Source organism: Papilio xuthus, unplaced genomic scaffold, assembly GCF_000836235.2.
Source record: "Papilio xuthus unplaced genomic scaffold, Pxut_1.1 DF824992.1, whole genome shotgun sequence".
In the NCBI taxonomy this organism is placed as follows: Eukaryota; Metazoa; Arthropoda; class Insecta; order Lepidoptera; family Papilionidae; genus Papilio; species Papilio xuthus.
In genome coordinates, this window is record NW_013533657.1 from 339,988 (window position 1) to 360,440 (window position 20,453).

General features: G+C 36.9%; 1 protein-coding gene across 1 annotated transcript in view; it reads right to left on the reverse strand.

Moving 5' to 3' along the window:
* Positions 1–19,863, reverse strand: part of LOC106126656 (pericentrin) — a 34,976-nt gene extending 15,113 nt beyond the window's left edge. The window contains exons 1-14 of the mRNA XM_013324406.1: positions 19,707–19,863; positions 18,359–19,468; positions 16,655–17,376; positions 16,305–16,440; positions 16,050–16,190; positions 15,857–15,949; positions 15,109–15,177; positions 11,863–11,967; positions 3,272–3,384; positions 2,977–3,111; positions 1,677–1,969; positions 1,479–1,591; positions 1,232–1,362; positions 828–972 (exon numbers count right to left, since the gene is read on the reverse strand). Coding sequence (XP_013179860.1) covers positions 828–972; positions 1,232–1,362; positions 1,479–1,591; positions 1,677–1,969; positions 2,977–3,111; positions 3,272–3,384; positions 11,863–11,967; positions 15,109–15,177; positions 15,857–15,949; positions 16,050–16,190; positions 16,305–16,440; positions 16,655–17,376; positions 18,359–19,468; positions 19,707–19,751 — 3,351 coding nt within the window. The 5' untranslated portion in view covers positions 19,752–19,863. The remainder of the gene's footprint in view (positions 1–827; positions 973–1,231; positions 1,363–1,478; positions 1,592–1,676; positions 1,970–2,976; positions 3,112–3,271; positions 3,385–11,862; positions 11,968–15,108; positions 15,178–15,856; positions 15,950–16,049; positions 16,191–16,304; positions 16,441–16,654; positions 17,377–18,358; positions 19,469–19,706) is intronic.
* Between the last annotated feature and the right edge of the window lie 590 nt (positions 19,864–20,453).

Sequence of the window (20,453 nt, forward strand, 5' to 3'; positions counted from 1 at the left end):
TGTGCAACAAGTGTGATATCGACCCGTTTGCAACTAGTGTGTCCTCAGCGAGGAGTTGTCTAAGCCGGGATTTTTTCAGATAAATTGAGCGGTGGTTGAATATATATTTATATTTAAAAAAAAAGTCAAGTATTTATATCTCATATGCTGACTGTCAAATTATTTAAGCTATTGCTATAAGTGTAGACTTGTAAATAGCTATATGTTAACTATCTTGTGTCTATTATTGTTACTTTCTAGCTGTAAGTCTACCATGTAAATAAATAAATAAATAAATAAATTACTGAACATAGATATAAAGCCATGCCGCTACATAATAAGTAAAGTGTATATCAATAAGTATTTTATATAAGTACAAAAACCCAATGGAACTTGTAACAACATTTGTTGAAATATATATTATGAATTGCAACACGTACGTATCTATGAAATTTATCATCAAAAATAATATCTTAACGTCCTAACACATTAAAACATGCATCGTAAATAAATCAAAAAATAATCGAAGTTTGATGCTTTTTAAAAATGTTAAAATAATAATTGTAAGACGATGCACATAAGTAGCAGTATTGTGCGCGTGTGTGCGAGTGTGTGCGAGTGTGTGCGAGTGTGTGCGAGTGTGTGCGAGTGTGTGCGCGTGTGTGCGAGTGTGTGCGGGCCCGCCCACAGACAAGCAATATATCAATACATATATCATGTCAACATATTCACTATTATATAACTGTAATATCAAACTTTATAAAAGGAGCGAAGAAGTGTATCACAAAAGTTATTTGATACAAGTAGAGTGTTGTCAGTGCGGAGTGTGTGAGTGTATGAGTGGTCACCTGCTGCTGGAGGTCGTCGCGGTCGCGCTGCATGAGGTCGAGGTCACGTGCGAGCGCGTGCAGCTGTGAGCGCGGCGAGGCCTCCTCCAGCGAGCGCGTCACTCCCGCGCACGCGCGCCTCTCCAGAGCCGAGCACGTGCCGTACCTACACAACACCACATACTGACGCTGTTTCCTAGCCTCAAAGCTATTCACCAAAATATACCCCAAAAGAGACATGGCAGTCTAAAACAAATATCAATAACTGTCATTTTATTTATCGCGACTTATTCGAATTCCAAGATTTTCATTTTAAATACGATGATTTATTTATTACGCTGGCTATGTATTAAACTATCGTCGTATATTTTTAGGTTTTAAAACCTATAGATAATGGTAAATAAGCTGATCAGTAGGGAGCATACCCCTCGGCTATGACGTCATCAGAGGGGGCGCGGTCGGTCATGAGGTGCGCGATCTTGACCATGGCGGCGTCCAGGTCCGCGCGCAGCAGACCCTCGCGCTGCAGGCACTCCGACATCGCCTCCTCCATCGACTGCAATTACAACACATTCACACCTCCTCAAGTGTCGCTGCTACCAGTAGGAACAAAGTGGACAAATACTTGTCAAATTACGAAATACATCTGAAGGAGATACACAAAATTCTTACCTTTTTATGTAATTCACAATTATCACAAGACTTCTGTTTCTCTTCGGGTTCGTCCTCGAGCTCCTTGATTTCAACTTGACTCGATTCCAGCATTCTCGTTTCTGGGTTCCTTTCTGAGGAGTAAAACGAGATGGTTAATAAAAATAGTGCAGTGCATATATAGTGTATGGTAAATATTTAGTGTATGTATGCGCGTACTGTTGGCGGCGAGACGCGCGGAGAGGTCGAGCAGCTCGTGGGCCTCGTGTCGCAGACGGCGCAGCGAGTGCTCGAGCTCCCGCTTGATGTCCGCGCTGAGGTCGCGCTGGTGCTGCAGGAAGCCGGCCGCGCCCGCCTCGTCCAGCGCCGCCAGCACGCCGCCCAGCTCCGGCGCGAAGTGCACGTGCCGCGCGCGACCACCCCCGCCACCCACTGCGCTCGCGTCCAGCTCGCAGCTGCTGTCCAGCGACACTTCGCCGACGCTCACCCGCCCGCACTCCTCCACAAATGACCTAAGAGTAAACAAAATTGTTTCCTTTAATGGCAATTTATATTTTGTTTTACATTGGGTAAAATGAAACCTACTAATTTGTGAGTATTACGTGAAGACATGACGGACCAAAGTAATGTTTTAGTTAACGTCCACGATCGCCTGGCGAGTTCATTTTCATAAAAAAATTGTAGTGGCAAAGAACGTGTTATAATAATTGCTGCATATCTGGTTAAAATATTAAATTAATACGGAAATTATTTTTTCATGTATCACAGACATTCGCTTAACGCAGCCATAATATCGGGCGATGTGCATTGCTACATAAATAGCGCAGATGCACAAGCAAATAAGATATATTTGACTTCACCCAAAGACACAAATCCGGCGTAAAATATTGCGTCTGGCGACGACTAGCGCGTATGAAAACGTCTTCCTCTCTTACAACTACATTTTTAGGCAATTGGGATTTTACACTTTCGTCCTCTGAGATCAGCATTTATATTTATCAGTCTTTAAATAATGTAAAAAATAGAGACAATTAAAAAAACATAGCATACCGAATCTAACTATTCTAGTAGTCAAATTCTAGTCCAACTTAATGATTACACTTAACATTATTCTGCTAATAATTTCGTATACTTATAATTGAGCAACGTCACGTTAAATATGAAGCATGTATTATAAAAGTTTAATGTATGGATTAGTGTGGATACAGAGTACACCATAACTAACAACTGTGGGTGTCGCCAGAACAAAACAAGTTGCGTATGGCGGTTTGCCAGCGCGATGTTCATTGCAAACTTACATTGTACGTGCAAAGCACAGACGCCGATACTATTGATAACAAATAAGTTCTAACCAAAAGCAACTAGGACACTAGGGACATATGTAACAAATTTTACAAAAATTGGTTCTTTGTTCGATCGTTGTATACGTCAAGTGGTTACTTAACGACGACTTGAAGATGATATGTCGTATGTGTAACAAGATGTAACAAGGTTAAGATCTGAGGGTTGTGTAACGTACTGTTCGTCTGGCAGCAGCGTGGCGAGCAGACGCGCGAGCACGGTGCGGTTGAGCTCGTCCTCGGCGCTGGCGCAGTACGCCACCAGCTGGCCCACGCAGCGCTGCAGCGACGCCGCTACACGCTGCAGCGCATCTCTGCAACGTGCACACAATACATACATACAATGCCACCAAGAATATTATTGTGGTCCAGGACGATATCACCAACCAATGATTGTTGTATGGGTACAGCCAATCGAGCCTATTTTAAATTAACAACTAGTTAAAGTTGACGATGTGATAATGTAAAGCTTACCTCTCCTTAGTGACCTCCTCGAGCTGCCGGTTCTGGTCGAAGCTGTTGTAGCGTCGCTGGCGCCATTTGTCAGCCTCGGCCGCGCTGGGCGCCTCCTCGCGCAGGCTCGGCACCTGCGTGCAACCACACTACTGAATACAATACTACGTATTGCTGGCAATTTGAAAGTTGGCTTGTTGTGTTGTAAGAGGGCAGGAGAAGAGTAAAGTCATTGAGTAAAGTCAAAGTAAGCCTACAAAATACTATTCATATACCCTAAAAGCAAAATGTATCGCCTTGGAAAGCTGTCAACTGCAAAGATTCATATACACAAATCAATGACTCAGTTTTAGATAAGGGGTCTTTATCAATGGGAACATGATATCACAGCTCGATGGTGTCATCGGCAGTAGACACGGGGGTCGCTCTCCGGCCGGCGGGCGGTCAGACACACGTGTTCCAACAAACCACATCAACATGATAGGGATTGTTAAACAAACAACGCTAATAGAGACGTGTTGTGTTAGAGACGAGTTTAGGATATTTCGTTTATCAATGAAAATTATAACTTAAATGTTATTAAAAATGCAACAATAAAAATATTTCAAGTCAATAATCGTGTTCACACTGACTTACCATCAACCTCCTCAAGATAACCATCGTGTCCCGTTTACATTGTACACACAACGAAACATTAACTCAAACTCACTGAATGTTCACACACACTCAAGTTTCATGTCATCGTAAAATTATCATGATCCTTATAATAAATCGCACAGAGAAATTAAAAGTCAATTTTATTAAAATCTATATATTTCGCATTATAACTTTATTGCGATTGTCAACAAGTTTTGTCAACAACTAGAATCGAAAAATAAACATAAGTTCGTAATTTCGTAAAGAAATATATTTTGCAGCAGTTAAAGAATTTCATGATTAGTTCTGGTAACATTTGATATCGCTCACACAACTTTATATTGGAGTGACCTTCATTTGTTTTATATAACATAGAAAATCAATTATTGTAACAAAAGGCCAAGGCTCGCAGAGATGCAGACCTGGAAGAAGACTGTAATACGCAAATGCAAAAAGATTTCTCATAAACATTTAGTAATGTTTGGTTTTTACACCATGATAATGTGGTATCGAGGCGACCCATTTATCCGATCTATTTACATATACATACTTGTGAATATATGACGTCCTTACCGCTCTTTGCACTAAAAATATATCCCGACTTAACACACTTCCACACACAAATATGAAATAGGTCAATCTTCTTTGTTTACGATACTGATATAAATGTCAGACGCATTACGCGCGAAAATGTCCACTATATAATTTGTGTCCTAAAATGTGGGTAGACAGATCAGTCTCGTACTTGTTATTCCTAAACTACCCAAGACTATTGAAAAATGTATGTGAGTTGTGTCCGTCAGTAAACGCAGCATCCACGTGTAAAGAGGAAGTAAATGCATCTGGCATATAAAAATAGGAAGCACACAAAAACACAAACGAGCCGTGTGGGCAATAAAATGCTGCCTACAGTACACGAAACATTAAACGAGCACTAAAAGAAACTAACTCAATATAATTAGCGATAAAATCGTCTAAATCTATTTGTATTACCACTAAATTGGATGTGAACTCATTTTAGAAACATAGCGTTAAGTTGTTAAGTATTGTTTAATTAATAACATTTAATTAACTTAGGAATTGAGGCCTAGAAAGTGCAATTTTGAAATCTGAGGTTTTCTCTTGAGTCAATGGCTTATTTTTCTATTATGTCAGATAAGGGAACATATTACTGCTATGTTATTAGCACAACCTAGTATCGAAAGGGACAAATGTCGTGAATGACCATAATATTGATTAGCTGTCTCCTGCGACTCCATGTCTTCTTCCAGATTATGTTCCACATGTATCAAAAATTTCAGCGAGATCCATGAAGCCCTTCTAGCAATTATCATACATCTAAACATTCACATTTATAATATTAGTAAGAACTAAGATGCCTCAAGTATGTCTCAGATGTACAATGGGTACAAAAAGTTAAAAAAGTACAAAGTTTGGAATATGCCATACGGAATTGTAAAATGTAATATCCCATGTCAGTATGAGATAAATAGGTCACTGTACACAATCATCTATAGTTTATTCAATTTGTACTCTATTATATTCAAATAAGGTAGATATCCGCTCGTAGTATTCGTATAGGGGGCCCGACGCGAGACAAGTGAAGATAACAATGATGCATATTGTTATTACTGAGACAGAACACGTGGTTAACATACGTGGAAACATGACTACAGGATTGTATATGTCAGTAGAAAATAACATTTTGTTTGACATTATTTTTTAGATATTTAATTCGGTAAATATTTTATAGACATTAACAAGAAAAACATCGTTACGTAAGTTTGCAAGTGGACATATCTGCGAAGAAATCCAAAGATATATGTGAAATCAATCAACCCGCACTCAGCCAGCGTTATTGATTATGGCCTATACCACTAAGTTAGGGTAAACTCCGAGCCCTTCGGTGAGTGATGATAATTTGAATTCGCACGATCAAGTCAACGCAAAACCTCTACATATCAAACAGTTGTCTAGTCTGTCTGCATCTGTCTATATGTAGGTCAATTTAATTCCCCTCAAATATAACTTTTCTGGAAGTAAACACGTAGAAATAGTTTTATCATGATCGTGTTAGAATTAGTGCAGCACTGCACATACATAAATAATGCATTGTTTCCGAGTTGCTCGCAGGCGCCGGCACAGAAATAGACCACTGTTTTCTTTAGCATGGACAGGGTTAGGGAGATCCGATATACGAGAGCGTACTCCGCCCTATTTTTTAAATTACGAGTAAAATGATTTAAGAGGCCGCTAGCAAAACATTTTACATTTTTAATAAAAAAAAAACATTTTTTTAGATATAAATTGTCAAGATGCATTTATACATTCTTCAAAATTGTTAATGTATATATTTTTTGATAATATGATCACTAACAGTATAAACATAGTGACTTATTTCTATTATACTAATTAGAAATATTAATTCAAGATGCACAACAAACAAGTACTTTATAATTTTAAATCTATTGTAGCCTCCCGCTGCGATGAATGCGGGATGAATCTGTCAGGGGGATGGATTTTTGTGTGCTTTACTTATAGGCGAGCGGGGGTTAAGTGGCGAGGGGCGGGCGGCGGAGCACGTGAGAACGGAAGGGAGGGTATGACGCCATCCTAATCAATGAATTATTAAGCGCACGATGTTTAGGAGAAGCTTAAACAAAGTTAAGAAAATATGCATAATATCTATTGATCTGGCATTTAAAACGTAGCATGCATTGTCTTTTTTCGTACAGAAGCTGATGGTTAACCGTGTTTTAAACATATGCGGGCAAGTGTCATCGTATTACCAATTGTCCTAAAATCCGGGATGCTACAAGAGCGCAAGAGGGGAAATTTCCGGTAAATTAAAGGAAACCATTCTTTGGAATTGAATTTTTGAAAAGGAGATGCTCTGAATCGTCTAACAAGGCTACAATAACTTTAATCTATAAGAAAGAAATATCGTGATAGCTTTGGGAAAAATGGAATGAACAAATATGTGTGTGTCCACACTTATCTAGACAGTTTATATGAAGTTTGCTAAAGTCAATAAGTCCATCGTCTTATCGGTCTTCGTACCTAACCGAATGCTTTTTAAATTATTGATATATATATTTTCTCTGATAAAGAGATAGCCCACTGAACTAGTTGAGTACTTAAATAAAACTTTACTTCACAAGTTGGCATATTGAGATAATTTTTTTACCACGAGAAAGAAACTTTTAAGCTCATTTTTTAGACCCGGTAAACTATTTTTAGGATGTTATAAAAAAAAATTAACACTGATAAATTCAAACCGAAAATTTTAAGTCATAACTTGTCAGATGTCATAAAAATAATCTAAAATAATGTTTTTAAAACTATAGAAAATATTAAAAGCTATCTAACCATATTTTGGCCACACCTCATCGGTACAATTCCAATTTAAATATCATTGATAATCACTAAAATAAATATATTTCCACCAAAGACACATATTTGAAACTAGACAGCAATAGTAAATGTTCCACAGTTTTCCCGCACTATTTGCACTGAACAGGACGCAACCGCGCACATCTCCGTCACAAATATATTTAGAGCCGTATACAAATTAAACCATATAATGAAAAACGGTCACCATTTGAAACTTAACGGTCTAGCTCCAGCGTACATACGAATATAAACTTTAAGTTAAACTCAATAGAGACTTAAATGTCTTCACTTGTGGGTGCCGAAAGCTCACATACGACCGTCTCGTGTGAGGGTCGGCGCCACACTGAATTGCATCCTCGTAAACGCATTGCATCTGCAAATCTGCGATAATCCCATACACGAGATTTCGATCCATCCGATGAAAAGAGGTACATCTCGCAAGGTAATACATAACAGATATAACTCTTCGTCAAATATGTCTATTGCTTTAAGCACTACATAATATGCAGTAGACATCGGCTAGTCGAGCTTTCATTGATATCTGGCATATTATAATTGAGAGCTTAAGTTTTAAATGTCAACAATTGCAGAATGTGATTGTACAAAATCTAGGTCACAATCCATTTTAATTGGCACAATAGCCTAACATCGCATGTTCCAATTATAATTCTTTTTTTTTAATCAATGAACTATAGAACTAGGTAATTTGATGATTTAAATATAGTAGGTGATACCGCACATCTGATGTAACGTAGTTTTGTTTTATTCCCGATTGTGTAAAAATGTTCAACTTTGAAAGAGCTGGCGTCCGTTAGAAGTGGTTGAGTGGTTAATAAGATAATTGTCATATGACGAGGGCAGCGGGATTAAGTAGTTAATTTAGTGTCGCAGTTAACGGCTAGAACCACAGGTTAGTATAACTAACATTATACGGAAGTTTATTAATAAATTCGACAGTTTACTGCTAGTTTTTGATTTTTAGTTTATTATATTTGACAATAGATTACGGTTACAACTTTTAATACTGCATTAAATAGATATGGGTATTAACGGTTAGAAGTTACAGCTGTGACTTAACTGTAAGTATTTCAGCGCACTTTGCCTTATCTCAAAGTGACAGACCACCAAATACTCGCATAAAGTCTGACAGTTAAAAATATCCCGCAGCATCCTGCTGTATACGTCCACGAGTTTTATGCACAATCATCATTTATAAATAACATCGCTGAGATATAAATGGAGATATATGACGATATAAATTACTAAAACGGCAATAAATCTACAATATGACAAAGTTAAAATTACGTAAAAACTATAATAAGAGTATATAGAACCTAATTAAACTTCTTATCTAAGCGTACTAAGAAACTGTATCGTCTGTTAGTAGCCAAATTGATGATTTGCAATACTGTTAGGAAGAAAATCCGACATTGTGCCGGTGTACTGGGGCAAAACTAACCTTACTAAAATGTAGACGTTTATGTCCCCTCATTTATCATTCTGACACTGGACTTTGTTATGAAAGCACGTCATTCTCGCTAAAGGATTCTAATTAATAATGTCTAAAAGTACAAAGTATTTTACGTCAATTATAAACGATACAATGCAAAGTTCATAACAAGCTGCATACAGTTCACAAGGAAGTGGCCTGCTGCTGCTAATTAACAACATTCATTAATAAGATACCTTTAATTTTTAAATTTTCTTTTAACTATCAAATTAATTGCGCACGCAGTACGGCGATTCCAATATAAAAGCTAAGTACTATATTTTCTTCCATAATTTTAAGCCATAATTTACCAGAGTTAATGTATTCGATTTATTATAATAATTGGACTACTAATTAGCGATTAATCTGCGTAACTATGAGACCAGAAGAACTAACAGGAAGCACAACACATTAACATGTTATAAGATAAACGTGTGCCTTTGAAGTGAATTATCTGTCTGATTATCGTGCCCTTTCTTTGGACGCAAACAAATAGCCAACAGAAAGACTATGTTCGTAGACATTTCTTTTTTGGTTAATATTAATATAAACCTACGATACCGATATAGATTAGGTAAGAATATTTAAAGATATATTTTCAATAAGATATGTCTATGCAACCGTCACCTGAAACAAAACAGTTCACCTTAACATTAAGCAAAGTGCACGTGGCAGAATACTTCCTGTTTTTCTTACGTCTCGATAGAGATTGCCGATGATTACGTCGATTTATCGATACCGACATATTTTATTTATTTATGTGTACAATGTTGAAATAACTAACTTAATTAAAAAAAATATATGATACATTTTATCTTAAGGAAATCATTGTTAAATAGTTGATCACGACATTTTAAATTTTTTCTAGACTAAAGGTAGAGATTTTTTTGTTAATCATTGTGTATAATGCCAGATAACCGTTATATTAAATCAGTAATACATGTTTGAAACATTGATATATTTTATATTTGACTTTTATCGATATTCACGGAACATGTCTATGTGTAGCGGATCGCGGGCCGACTCTAGAGGCAGTACACTCGGCTAGATGCGGCAATATTCTGATATCAATTAGTAGGTCGTGTTCACGTTATGTGCGTGAGTGTACACTCACCTACATAATCACTAATCAACAATACTAGACTTTCGACATTTTTTGTTGAAAATGTAGCGGCGTAGCATGGGATGAGGATAGCGAAAAAATCATTTTTCAAAGGACACGTAAATCTATAAAGCTCGGGTGTTTCCCCTTGAGGTGATCGATTCGCTGGATTGTATAGTGCTATTTTTGATAATATCTGTTAAACAATCATGGACACAAATACAAAGACAACCGAATGAATTGAAATAATGTGCATTAGAAACTTTTTTTTTGGATGTAAAAGTTTCGTGACAACATGTTTTTCTTGCGACTGTACCAATCTTTATGCAATAGTGCGATCTCAAGAGCGCAGTAACGTACATTAGGTGTGTAACATTGGCAGCGCGTGTGGTGCGTGTGGCGCGTGTGGCGCGCACTGTACACAAGTGCACAAACATCTGCACTTCGCTTAAAGCTTCGCGTGATTGATAATATTATAAATACTATAATGTATTGATACGAACCACCCGTATTGCACAACGGTAACTTTTAAAAAATTTGAGACACGGGGTTTGGTAGAAAAATATATCACACTTGAGGTCATTTTGCTACAAGCTATAATTATAAGGCTATTATGATGTTACAAGGTCGACCTGGTGAGGTCCAGGTTCTAAATTTAAATCCTTTAAAAACTAAGAGTTCAAGACTCCATTACTTTTATCTAATAAATTTCTTCTGGTGTTTCCATAGTACAGTGAAAGTCAAACATTGGTAGAATTTATGAAACAGAACTATCTAACTGTCGACTCAACCATTAAAGTTAATACAGGTTTAAAAGTAAACCTTTATTTCACCCAAAGCATATGTAACGCTAATAACAATTAAAGTGGGATCAACTCTAATTAGTACAGAGCCACACCACACTTAATATATTTTGAACCTTATACCATCGTATTAAAGATCAAAGTTCATATAGTTTGGTTGTAGGGAGAATGGTCCCTCGTGCCGGATCTCTGGTAACACCCGCAGCAGCGAGTGCGCGCAATGCACGGCTGCCCCGTGTCCGTGTCCGGCGACACACAAACAAATACTATACATATAATTAGAAATGACAGGTCGCCAACCTCAACCACTTTGTCTCAATAAATCTCCTAATGATGTATATGAAATAATAAATTAATGAATTCAATATCTTTTTTCTAATTAGAAAGGAATCACAGATAACTCAATGTATACGGTCTACAATTTGATAATTTCCAATCTGCTATTACTACGTCTGCTCGTTGCACATTATTTCTAAGTATTTATATTAATATATCTTCGAAAAGGACCATAGACAAAAATGAGCAGTGTAAGCTCGCGTGTTTGTGTGATGAGTGCGCGCCGGGCGGCGGGTAGCGGGTAGCGGGTAGCGGGTTCGAATTAGCCGGGTGCAAAACAAACTGATACACATGAAAAAGGCAATTAAGCGCGCGCCGCCACCGGCACGGATTTACGAGCGCGCCGGGGGGGCGGGGCGGGGGGCGGACTGCGGGGGAGGAGGGGGCGGGGGTGACATCTATTTATATGAAGCCCATGGATCTACGGTTTAATGCGATCATATTAATAAGGTGTTAAGAAATAATGTACCCATTGGTTGTATTTAAAAGAATAAATTCATGTACATACTTTGTAACACGTATGTACATGAATATACTTATATCTTTGTACGTTTTTCAGTTGCGTCGTATAAGTAAAGGCGGCGATATTCTATCGGACTTTATTTACATTAAAAGCTATTTGTGCGGCGACTTCCGGATTCATAGCGTACTTAAGTTTGGAGTTAAAGCGAACTAAGCATGTACTTGGATATTAACAATAGGACTTTGTCCTTACTGTATATTATAATATTACAAAAAAGAGAAGATCCTGTACTCGTACTTGTGCTAATTTTTGTTATTGAAGATTGTTCCAACAAAGTGGTAATATAGAAGGAAGAGTTTTCAGTATTTGATAGTAGGTATTAGAGAGTACCTCCTTGTCATGGAGGGCGCGCGCGTCCCCGTGTATCCTGTCACGCAGCGCCACCAGCTCCAGCGGCCAGCTCGACAGCTCCGCGTCGGGGTCCGACAGCAACACCTGCACATGCGCACACTTACTACACAACTACAACATTATACTAATGAAGAAAGGAAAAATATTAAGTAGACTACCAATAATAAACCTTATTGGCTACAGGGTCTGGCCATGTTTTTTTGTAGAGAAAATACCACAAAAGTGACGTATAAACCGTAATTCTTTTCTGTACCCAAACATACATACTACATAATATAACTGTATGTTTTCACTGTGAAACAACTTGCATAAAAACATATTGTCATCCTACTCATTCTCTTTAATAAAGACAGAGATAATAGTACCTATGTTGTTATACAAACATTGCAGTGAGTTACACTGATAACGACTTACATATATATCACCCATTTTCCACTGCAAAAAACTCACAAACAATAACAATAGTTCACACAACACTGAGAACAAAACTCATGATTTGTATATGTACAATATGTTCACACAACATAGTGTAGATTATTAAAACTTGAGTGCACAAGCGCAGAAACAGAGTGACTGGAAGATATAAAGCAAATGAGGGACATGACCCCACTACCCTTTATCACCGAACACCGATTGATGGGCAAGTGAACAATATAAGCCTTATGTCTAAAGAAATAAGAGCGATTGTTGTTATCACATCATAATATTTACATTCAGTGATTATAAAAATAAATGACTATATTGTGTCATTAATTAATGATTGTTTACTTAAGTAAATAACAGGCTTCAAGAACTTTTGTTAGCGGTGACGCTGACAAATATTATCTTTGTTATAAAGATTCTTTAATAGTATTTGTTTTTTTATTATTCGTAAAAAGTTTGAATTATTCTACATATCTTGTATTTCAAGCAAAATCTAGTAGAATGACCAATATATAAGTTATTAAAAGAATTGACGTAATTATTAACTCAAACTTAACGTAACAGCGATGTCACCGCAAGCTCATATAAATATTCTAAGAATTTGCTAACAGTTTGAAAAATAACATATATCTTTAATACAAACATTACAAAAACAGTTCCAACAATTTTGTTAGCAAACATATTTGAGTAATTAAATCAAGTAGCATCAAGTAACAAATTCCGTTACATTGAAGATAATTTTAGTGGCAATGATTCAGAGCACAAAGTTTAAATAACTTGAGTGCAAAAAATAGTTCATTCATAAAATGTTTAATCTGTGCACAGACAATAAAAAAAAGTTTGTTGGAGACGGCGCGTAACAAAATAACGGGGTCAACCGCGCGAAAAATGTCTCCGCGTCCGCGTCTTGGCGTCCCGCCAGAACCACGAACAAAATGGCGATGACCCGACTCGCACTATACCAGTACTTACGATTATAAACTACGACGTGTAATTTACGTTATCATAAACGTACGTAATAAATTTGTAAATTAAGAACTATAAAAATCTAAAATTGTACCGTTCATTGGATTAATAAAAGGTAGGTGGTAGCTAATATATTGATTACGCTAATCCTAGAACGATACCCTTCTACTAAAAATATTGTTGTCTCTATTCTGTCAAAGACAATGAGAGGAAAAACAATATTTTTTTCGACACTTGTATTCAACGAAGTGTGGTCACAGTAATATTATTTTCCTTACGTCATTTATCATATTATTGAATTTATAAACAACTTAAAACACGTAACTCATACTGTTCAAGATAAACTCAATAAAGAGTAGATAGCGACGTAAAGAAAATCTGATGACCTATGACTTGCCTCTTTGATAGTGACATTTTATTGACCATTTAACTGAGGAGTGGAGAGCTTCATGACACACATGACACATTTATAGGGAAGCGTGTTATTTTTAACTTAATTATTTTCATTTCTAAGTAGTTTTGTATTCTCTGTTAGGAAGAAAAACTGACACTGTGCCGGTGTATCGGCGCAACACTAACCTTATTAAAATATCAAAGTTTAAGTCCCTTCAACAATCAATCATTCAATCTAACTCTTGACTTGGTAACGAAAGCGCGCATTTGCGCTAAATGATTCTAGTTAATAATGTCTTAAATATCATATAACTATTTAAAAAAGTGATTGAGATAAGAAACTTTGAATTTACAGATGCCGGAAAGACAGAAATAATGTTAGAAAAAAGGTCTCGTCAAGATATTAAAGCAAGTCATCTAAGAGTTGAGACAGTACCAGGAATGTGTATGTTATGAGTTATTTTGTATATCAAAAATTTAATGAAATTAACTTTTTTCTTGTTTTATAATGTGTCGATAATAAACACACTTACTCGTCTGCAAATTGGCAAATAATTCCGATCTGGCATGCCTTCACATGTCCACGTCACGAGCACACCACAAACACTGTCACATTTCATACAAAATACACAAATTAAAACAAATCCTATAACGATAACACAGATGTATATAAAAGAGTCCTTCTAGTGAGTTACAAGAAAGTCCATTGAAATAAAACTATAGTCATTCAGACCTTGGTCTATTTCAAGTGACCAGCCTGTGTCCACTACTGCACTAGCTGGCGGACCGCCAAACACAAGGTGCAGTCAGAGAATTAAATTCGCTTCCCACTTATAAGCAAGTATGCTTATGCTCAGGCAGGTTTTCGAACATCAATGTGAGCTTCAAATATAATTTCATCGAAATGGGGAGGAAATAAACGTCTTCCTCAGTACGCTTGGTGCTTTATGAGAGCACTCTGCGAGCACTCAGGCGGGACTGTCGCGTCGCCAAAATATTATTTTGGCACCACCACGTGTTCCGGGTTTGATGTACTCTCAACGAACTCTTGATGTTTGTATGTGTATGTATGAGCGTACCTAAGTGATTCTGTATGTGAATATATGCCTAAAGCATTTGGAAAGGAATTACAAAATTAAATAAAAGCCAAATTTTCTTGTTTTCGAGTTCACCAAAGGGATGCGAAGCAAAAATAGCAAGTAGATATTTTATTGCTAATTACTGAATTTCAACAAATAGCCTTCAGCTTCTTCGCTCACCAAGCAAAATGACCTGTTAACTATTTTATAGCACCTACAGGCTACCAAATAGCTTAGGTTTTCAAACCTGTCCCTTTCATGCGTCAGCCAGTGGACATTCTATAACATTTTTAAAGGTTTATGTATTGCTTAAAAGCTGACTAATCATGATGTGTATATAGCAAGTATATAAGCGAGTACCCACCTTAATCTGCTCTTGTATTTGGTCCAGCACTTCCTGACGGACCTCTTCCAGTCTATTCTCCACTGCATCCTGTTGTACGCAGTCGGTACGTAGTCGGTATGCAGTCGGTACATAGTCGGTACGCAGTCGGTACGGAGGCGGTCCGACGGGTTTAGTGACACGCACAGGTTAGTGGCATTCCAAGCATGCAGGAGAGAAATAACACCCACATATTAGATAGATTATATTTACAAATAGCACCTTTACAGATAGAAAGGAAAGTATGCTCTTTTTGCAGATGAACTTTATACCAGAACTTGTGCATTGAAAAGGTTTGAATTCAGCTCTGAATGTGTGTGAATCTTACATATTATGTCTTTTAAGAGAAATATCGTTAAAATCATAACATTTTGCTCGATTGAATCGGTATTTGCTTTGATATGGAAGATTTTTACAAGAAAGTAATGTTTATATATTTGTTACCAAAAACCGTGCATTATAACTATACAGATTAAATTAGTACTAACAATAACAAAAACATTATTTACGATACTAAAAATATACAGAAGATAAATCTGATCAAAAAAAATTTCGAAAATAATTTCCGAATATACAATTCAAATAGTAACATCATTTTACATGCCAATTATGTGATTTCAGCACATTTGATCAGATTAAGAGATGAAACTCATTTTTGTAATGGTTAAGTATAAGGGTTTGTACACACCAATCATAATAAACATTCATATGTGTACAGTGTGACACTGACCTTCTCCAGCTCCATGTCAATGTCTTGTGGGTAAATGGACACATTTCCCTCCGTGTTCTCCGCTGTCTGGATGTGCGCTTTCAGTTGGTTAATCTAGAAAAAACAAATGAAAATGGGGAGGCATCGTTAATATGTTACTAAGCAATACTAAACTACTATGAGTGCGGCATTGTATTGCTTTGTCATGTCCTACCTGTTCCTCCAGCGCGGCGACTCGCTCCGCGTGCTTGTCGCGTAGGTCGCACACATACGCCGCGTGCTCGCCGCGCATCTCCTCCAATTGTTGTTCGTACTTCTTGTGTAATTGCTTTATCAACTGCTCCATCGGAGTCGACTGGAAGTAAATAGAAAAAACTATTTTAAATTACTTTAAACATAAGGTTTTGTTGTTCACAAGAGTCCAACATAAGATAATAAATGAATATATATTTATCTTTTTTATACACACCTCGAATGTGAGCGAGGGTAAGTCGGCGCTGCGCGTGCGCCGCCTGCAGTCGCCGGCGGCCGCGTCCGCGCACTCGGACGCCGCGCCGCTCGGGGGCGACACGCACGCGCGCCCGCGCCACACCTCCTCAGAGTAGCTGCAACCGTTGTATAACTTATTATAATCTAAAACTTATTATTTAGATAAATTATGAACTATTTGTACAATCTGACTCACTTATATTTAATTAAAAACAATATTAAAATAACCTTACCTTCTTTTTAATGGCCTTAGCAGCATAAATAGAGAGAATTAGTCATTAATAAATTTCATTATATTAATCTAAATAAAATACTGGAATGCATTTTTACCTTCTTTCCATATCAGAGCATTTCTTTTCGAAATATGTCCGTAGATTCTCCATCTCTTTCTCATGCTTGATGCTGAGCTCCTCTCTCAAGGCGTCGATGTCTGCGTTGCCCGCTTTTACGCAGGCCAGCAGCTCCCGCAGCCGGCGAGTCTCGATACTATACGCTTGTTTGTCTTGTTGCAACTGAGCTTCCATATCTTTCATTTCCGTATCGAAATCTATACGCATCTTGCCAATTTCATCGCACAATACCTGAATAATACTTTCGCGCAGTTTATTTCTTAAATTCTCTTCTATATACTCTTCGAATTTATTTAACAACGTCACCACTTTAACCTCAAAACCGTTTTCAAATTCGTCCGTATCGGAAGATCTTAAATCAGATTTGGAATAGTTAACTGTGATTTCCTCTCTGTCAATATCTTTTTCACCATTGGAACACTGCAAAGATGTTGTGCCACTCATCACGGCGGAATAGAACTTTGTGGTGTCATCTTTGACCATGGACTGGTACTTGATAAAATCGGACAGTTGCGCTTTTACTGTGTCATGTTCGGATAGTGGTGCGTCAGCGGTGACGTGCTGCAAGTGCTGCAGTTCGTCCACCAGATGGTGGTTGTCATGTTTGAGCTGGTCCCGTTCCTGGACGGATCGCTGTAACGAGACGGTCAGTTCCGCGATTAATTCGTCACGTCGCGTCATCGCGTCTTCGAGGTACACAAGCTGAAAGTACAAACAAGCATTCAATACAACTAGCAATCATACAAGCAAATATTCTTGTACCATGAACATATTTGCTGTGCCAAAATTAGAATAATTAGCAGTCGTCATTTTTTTGCTTATCATAAATAATTTATTCATGTTTTATTTACTAATTTTTTGAGGTAGTTTAATGAATAAGTTGTTATGTGTATATTATATACCATTGTATATGATTTCATTAATTGGTTGATCAATAAATATAAAAACTTTATGTAAAACTTCTTTCATCATAACATACCGCAACATATGTTTATTTAACTACCCTCAAATAAATTATATATACCAGGATTGTTAAAATGCATAGGCTTATTATTTGTGCTTATTGTTTGACCCTGCAAGCCCCGGCCTGCTGTTAATCTTGTATTTATTTCCACATGCACACACACTATATTTTAGACATCATAAAAATAGCATGAGCAGCCAAAGCAGTGAACTCATAACAATATGATGTATACTGTGATTACCCACTTCCAAAACATGCTTACAATAACATTTTCAGTTTAAGGAAAAAATTGCAATATTTCTTCTTAAAACATGTTTTGGCAGTGGAAACTCACAAATAAACATTATACACAGGCCATATGATAATCAAAACATGCACACCCCACACCAATGTACTAATCTAGCCCTTCCAATAAGTAATTAGTCTAACCAAATTAGCATTTTATATAAATTAAATGTTAAAATATGGCAACCTTTATGTTAATTCTATGTACAAAAAAATAAAATAAATGAATATTAGTCAACATGCAGTTTTATTCATAATTTTCACTTAAAATGTTGGTCATTAAATTTTATAACAAGAATGCAGGAGATAATTAACCTGGTGCAAATAATAAAGTGTTACCAAGCAAGTGAGGTGCGTGACCAGTATTAACAACACACAAAGCAAGAACACCAGGACAATGCACACACAGCAACAATATCCACACACAAGCAGTACCTTCTCTTGATATTCCTCGCATATAGTCTTATAATCCGTTGTCATTGTACTCATTGAAATTGTCTCCTCTACTGGCATTGACTTCAACTGCCTCGGACTCTCTTCATCTTTTTCTTTTGCATTTTCAACTGTCATTTCTTCAATTAATAGATCCTTTTCAGTTTTATCACTTGACAGACTCTCCATTGGTGACTTTTCCGGTGAAGCCTGTTGGCTCTTCTGTTCCACTTCATCATAAATCTCCTCAACCTTTACCCCCTCATTGCCAACAACTAAAAATGGTGATAATAAATTCTGGAATGCAGGAATTGGAGCAATTTGGCTCTCGATAACTGTGCCACCTTCAGGGGGCGGACCAAAGATAATTTTTGCCGCTTGCATAGGAAATTTAGGTACACCATGACCTCTAATATCTAGCTTAATGATCTCCTCAGATTCAGAGCTGTCTCTGGGAGTTCCCTCAGCTTTATGTTCAAAGTGTTTTGAAGTATCAGATATATTATTTTCATTGTTTGAATAGGAATTTTGACTGACATCTTCATTCAGTGAATCAAGATATTCACTACAAAGTGACTCCTTTGGACTATCAACTTCATCTTTTTGATCATCCTGCTGTTGGTCAGAGTGGTCAGATTTAATACTACTTTCATTTTCAAGCTCTTTTTGTTCATTATTGTCAGAATGAAGTGATAAAGACTTTGAGAGAATTCCCTTTGAATCAATTGACATAGTCAAATTAACAGGGCTCTCTTTGCTAATATGAGTATTATTATCAACATTCCAAGAGAGCTTGGAAGGATCTTCAAGGTTGCTGTTATTAGAATGTGGGACAGGAATATTTGCGCTGTTATCTGAGGTATTCCCTTTATCAACATTTAATATATCATGAGATGTCTGCCCTTCGTTTAAATCGCCCGACTCGGTTACGGAATATTCAATTTCGGATGGGACATGTTCAGATATTGACTCTGTTTCATCATCGACCTCGACATGTTGCGATTTGCCGCCTTCAGCAGTCTGACCTGTATCGAGAGCAGATTCCGATTCATCGTCTTCGATCGTGCTCATGTTGGGAATCTGTTGAGAATGTACGACATCCGGAAGGACATTCTAAAAATATACAAAATAATAAAAATAAACTCGCGGAGTAAATATTTTTCAACGGTAGTAGTGTCTACAAAAATGAAGTAAAACAACAATTTCAAACAGACCTGTTACAGGTATTATAGAAAAAACTCTATCCGCAGGTTTTAAAACGAACTTTTACGAATTAAATCAACGTTTATAAATATCCTCGGAAGCTTTTGTAAAACATTCATAAATAGATGTTATTAAATCAAATACTTGCCTTGTGGTCTGTTGTATGAGGCGTTAATTTTTCTGTGTCATCCATAATTTAAGTCATTCATATTACAATCACGCAAATAGTACATAGAAAATTCACAAAATTCGTCGTCAAGGCGACGTTTTTTTCAAACATAAATGTCGTACGTACACAAGCGCCATTTACGGACTGACATTCCGTTTTTGTAAACAGCATTGCATAGATCTCATTTACAACTTTTTTTATTTACTCAATAAAAATAAATTGTAAATAATGTCGTGAAAAATGAATAATTTCACAATATAAATAGAATACTTTAATAATACTGATTCCCAATTAATTGTACACAGTTCTTTTTTAACTTACGAGATCATTTCTTACCGCTGGCTAGATAACTCGATTAAAATAGCATGCAGTTCAGGTCACGGTTTGCATTACTGAAGCAGATCAGTGAACTGCAACTCAGCACAATTTGTACCTGCTTTCTATTGAGCCACTTCAGAGCTGATTCACACATCTTTAGTTGATGGTGAGTGGCAACATTATGTTAAATAGGTATAAAAAAAATTTGCGTCCGTTCATCGGTCACCGGCCGATTGCGAAAATTGTCAGTTTACAATTTCACTAGGCAAATAATTAAAAGATGAGCTAAATTTAGTCTTAAATTGATAAAAGAGAATGTCTAGATAAAATGGTATTAATCTAAGGAGGACAATGAACCTGTGAGCAATGTGAGGACTTATTTTGTTGAAAATAAAACAAAAAACTGCT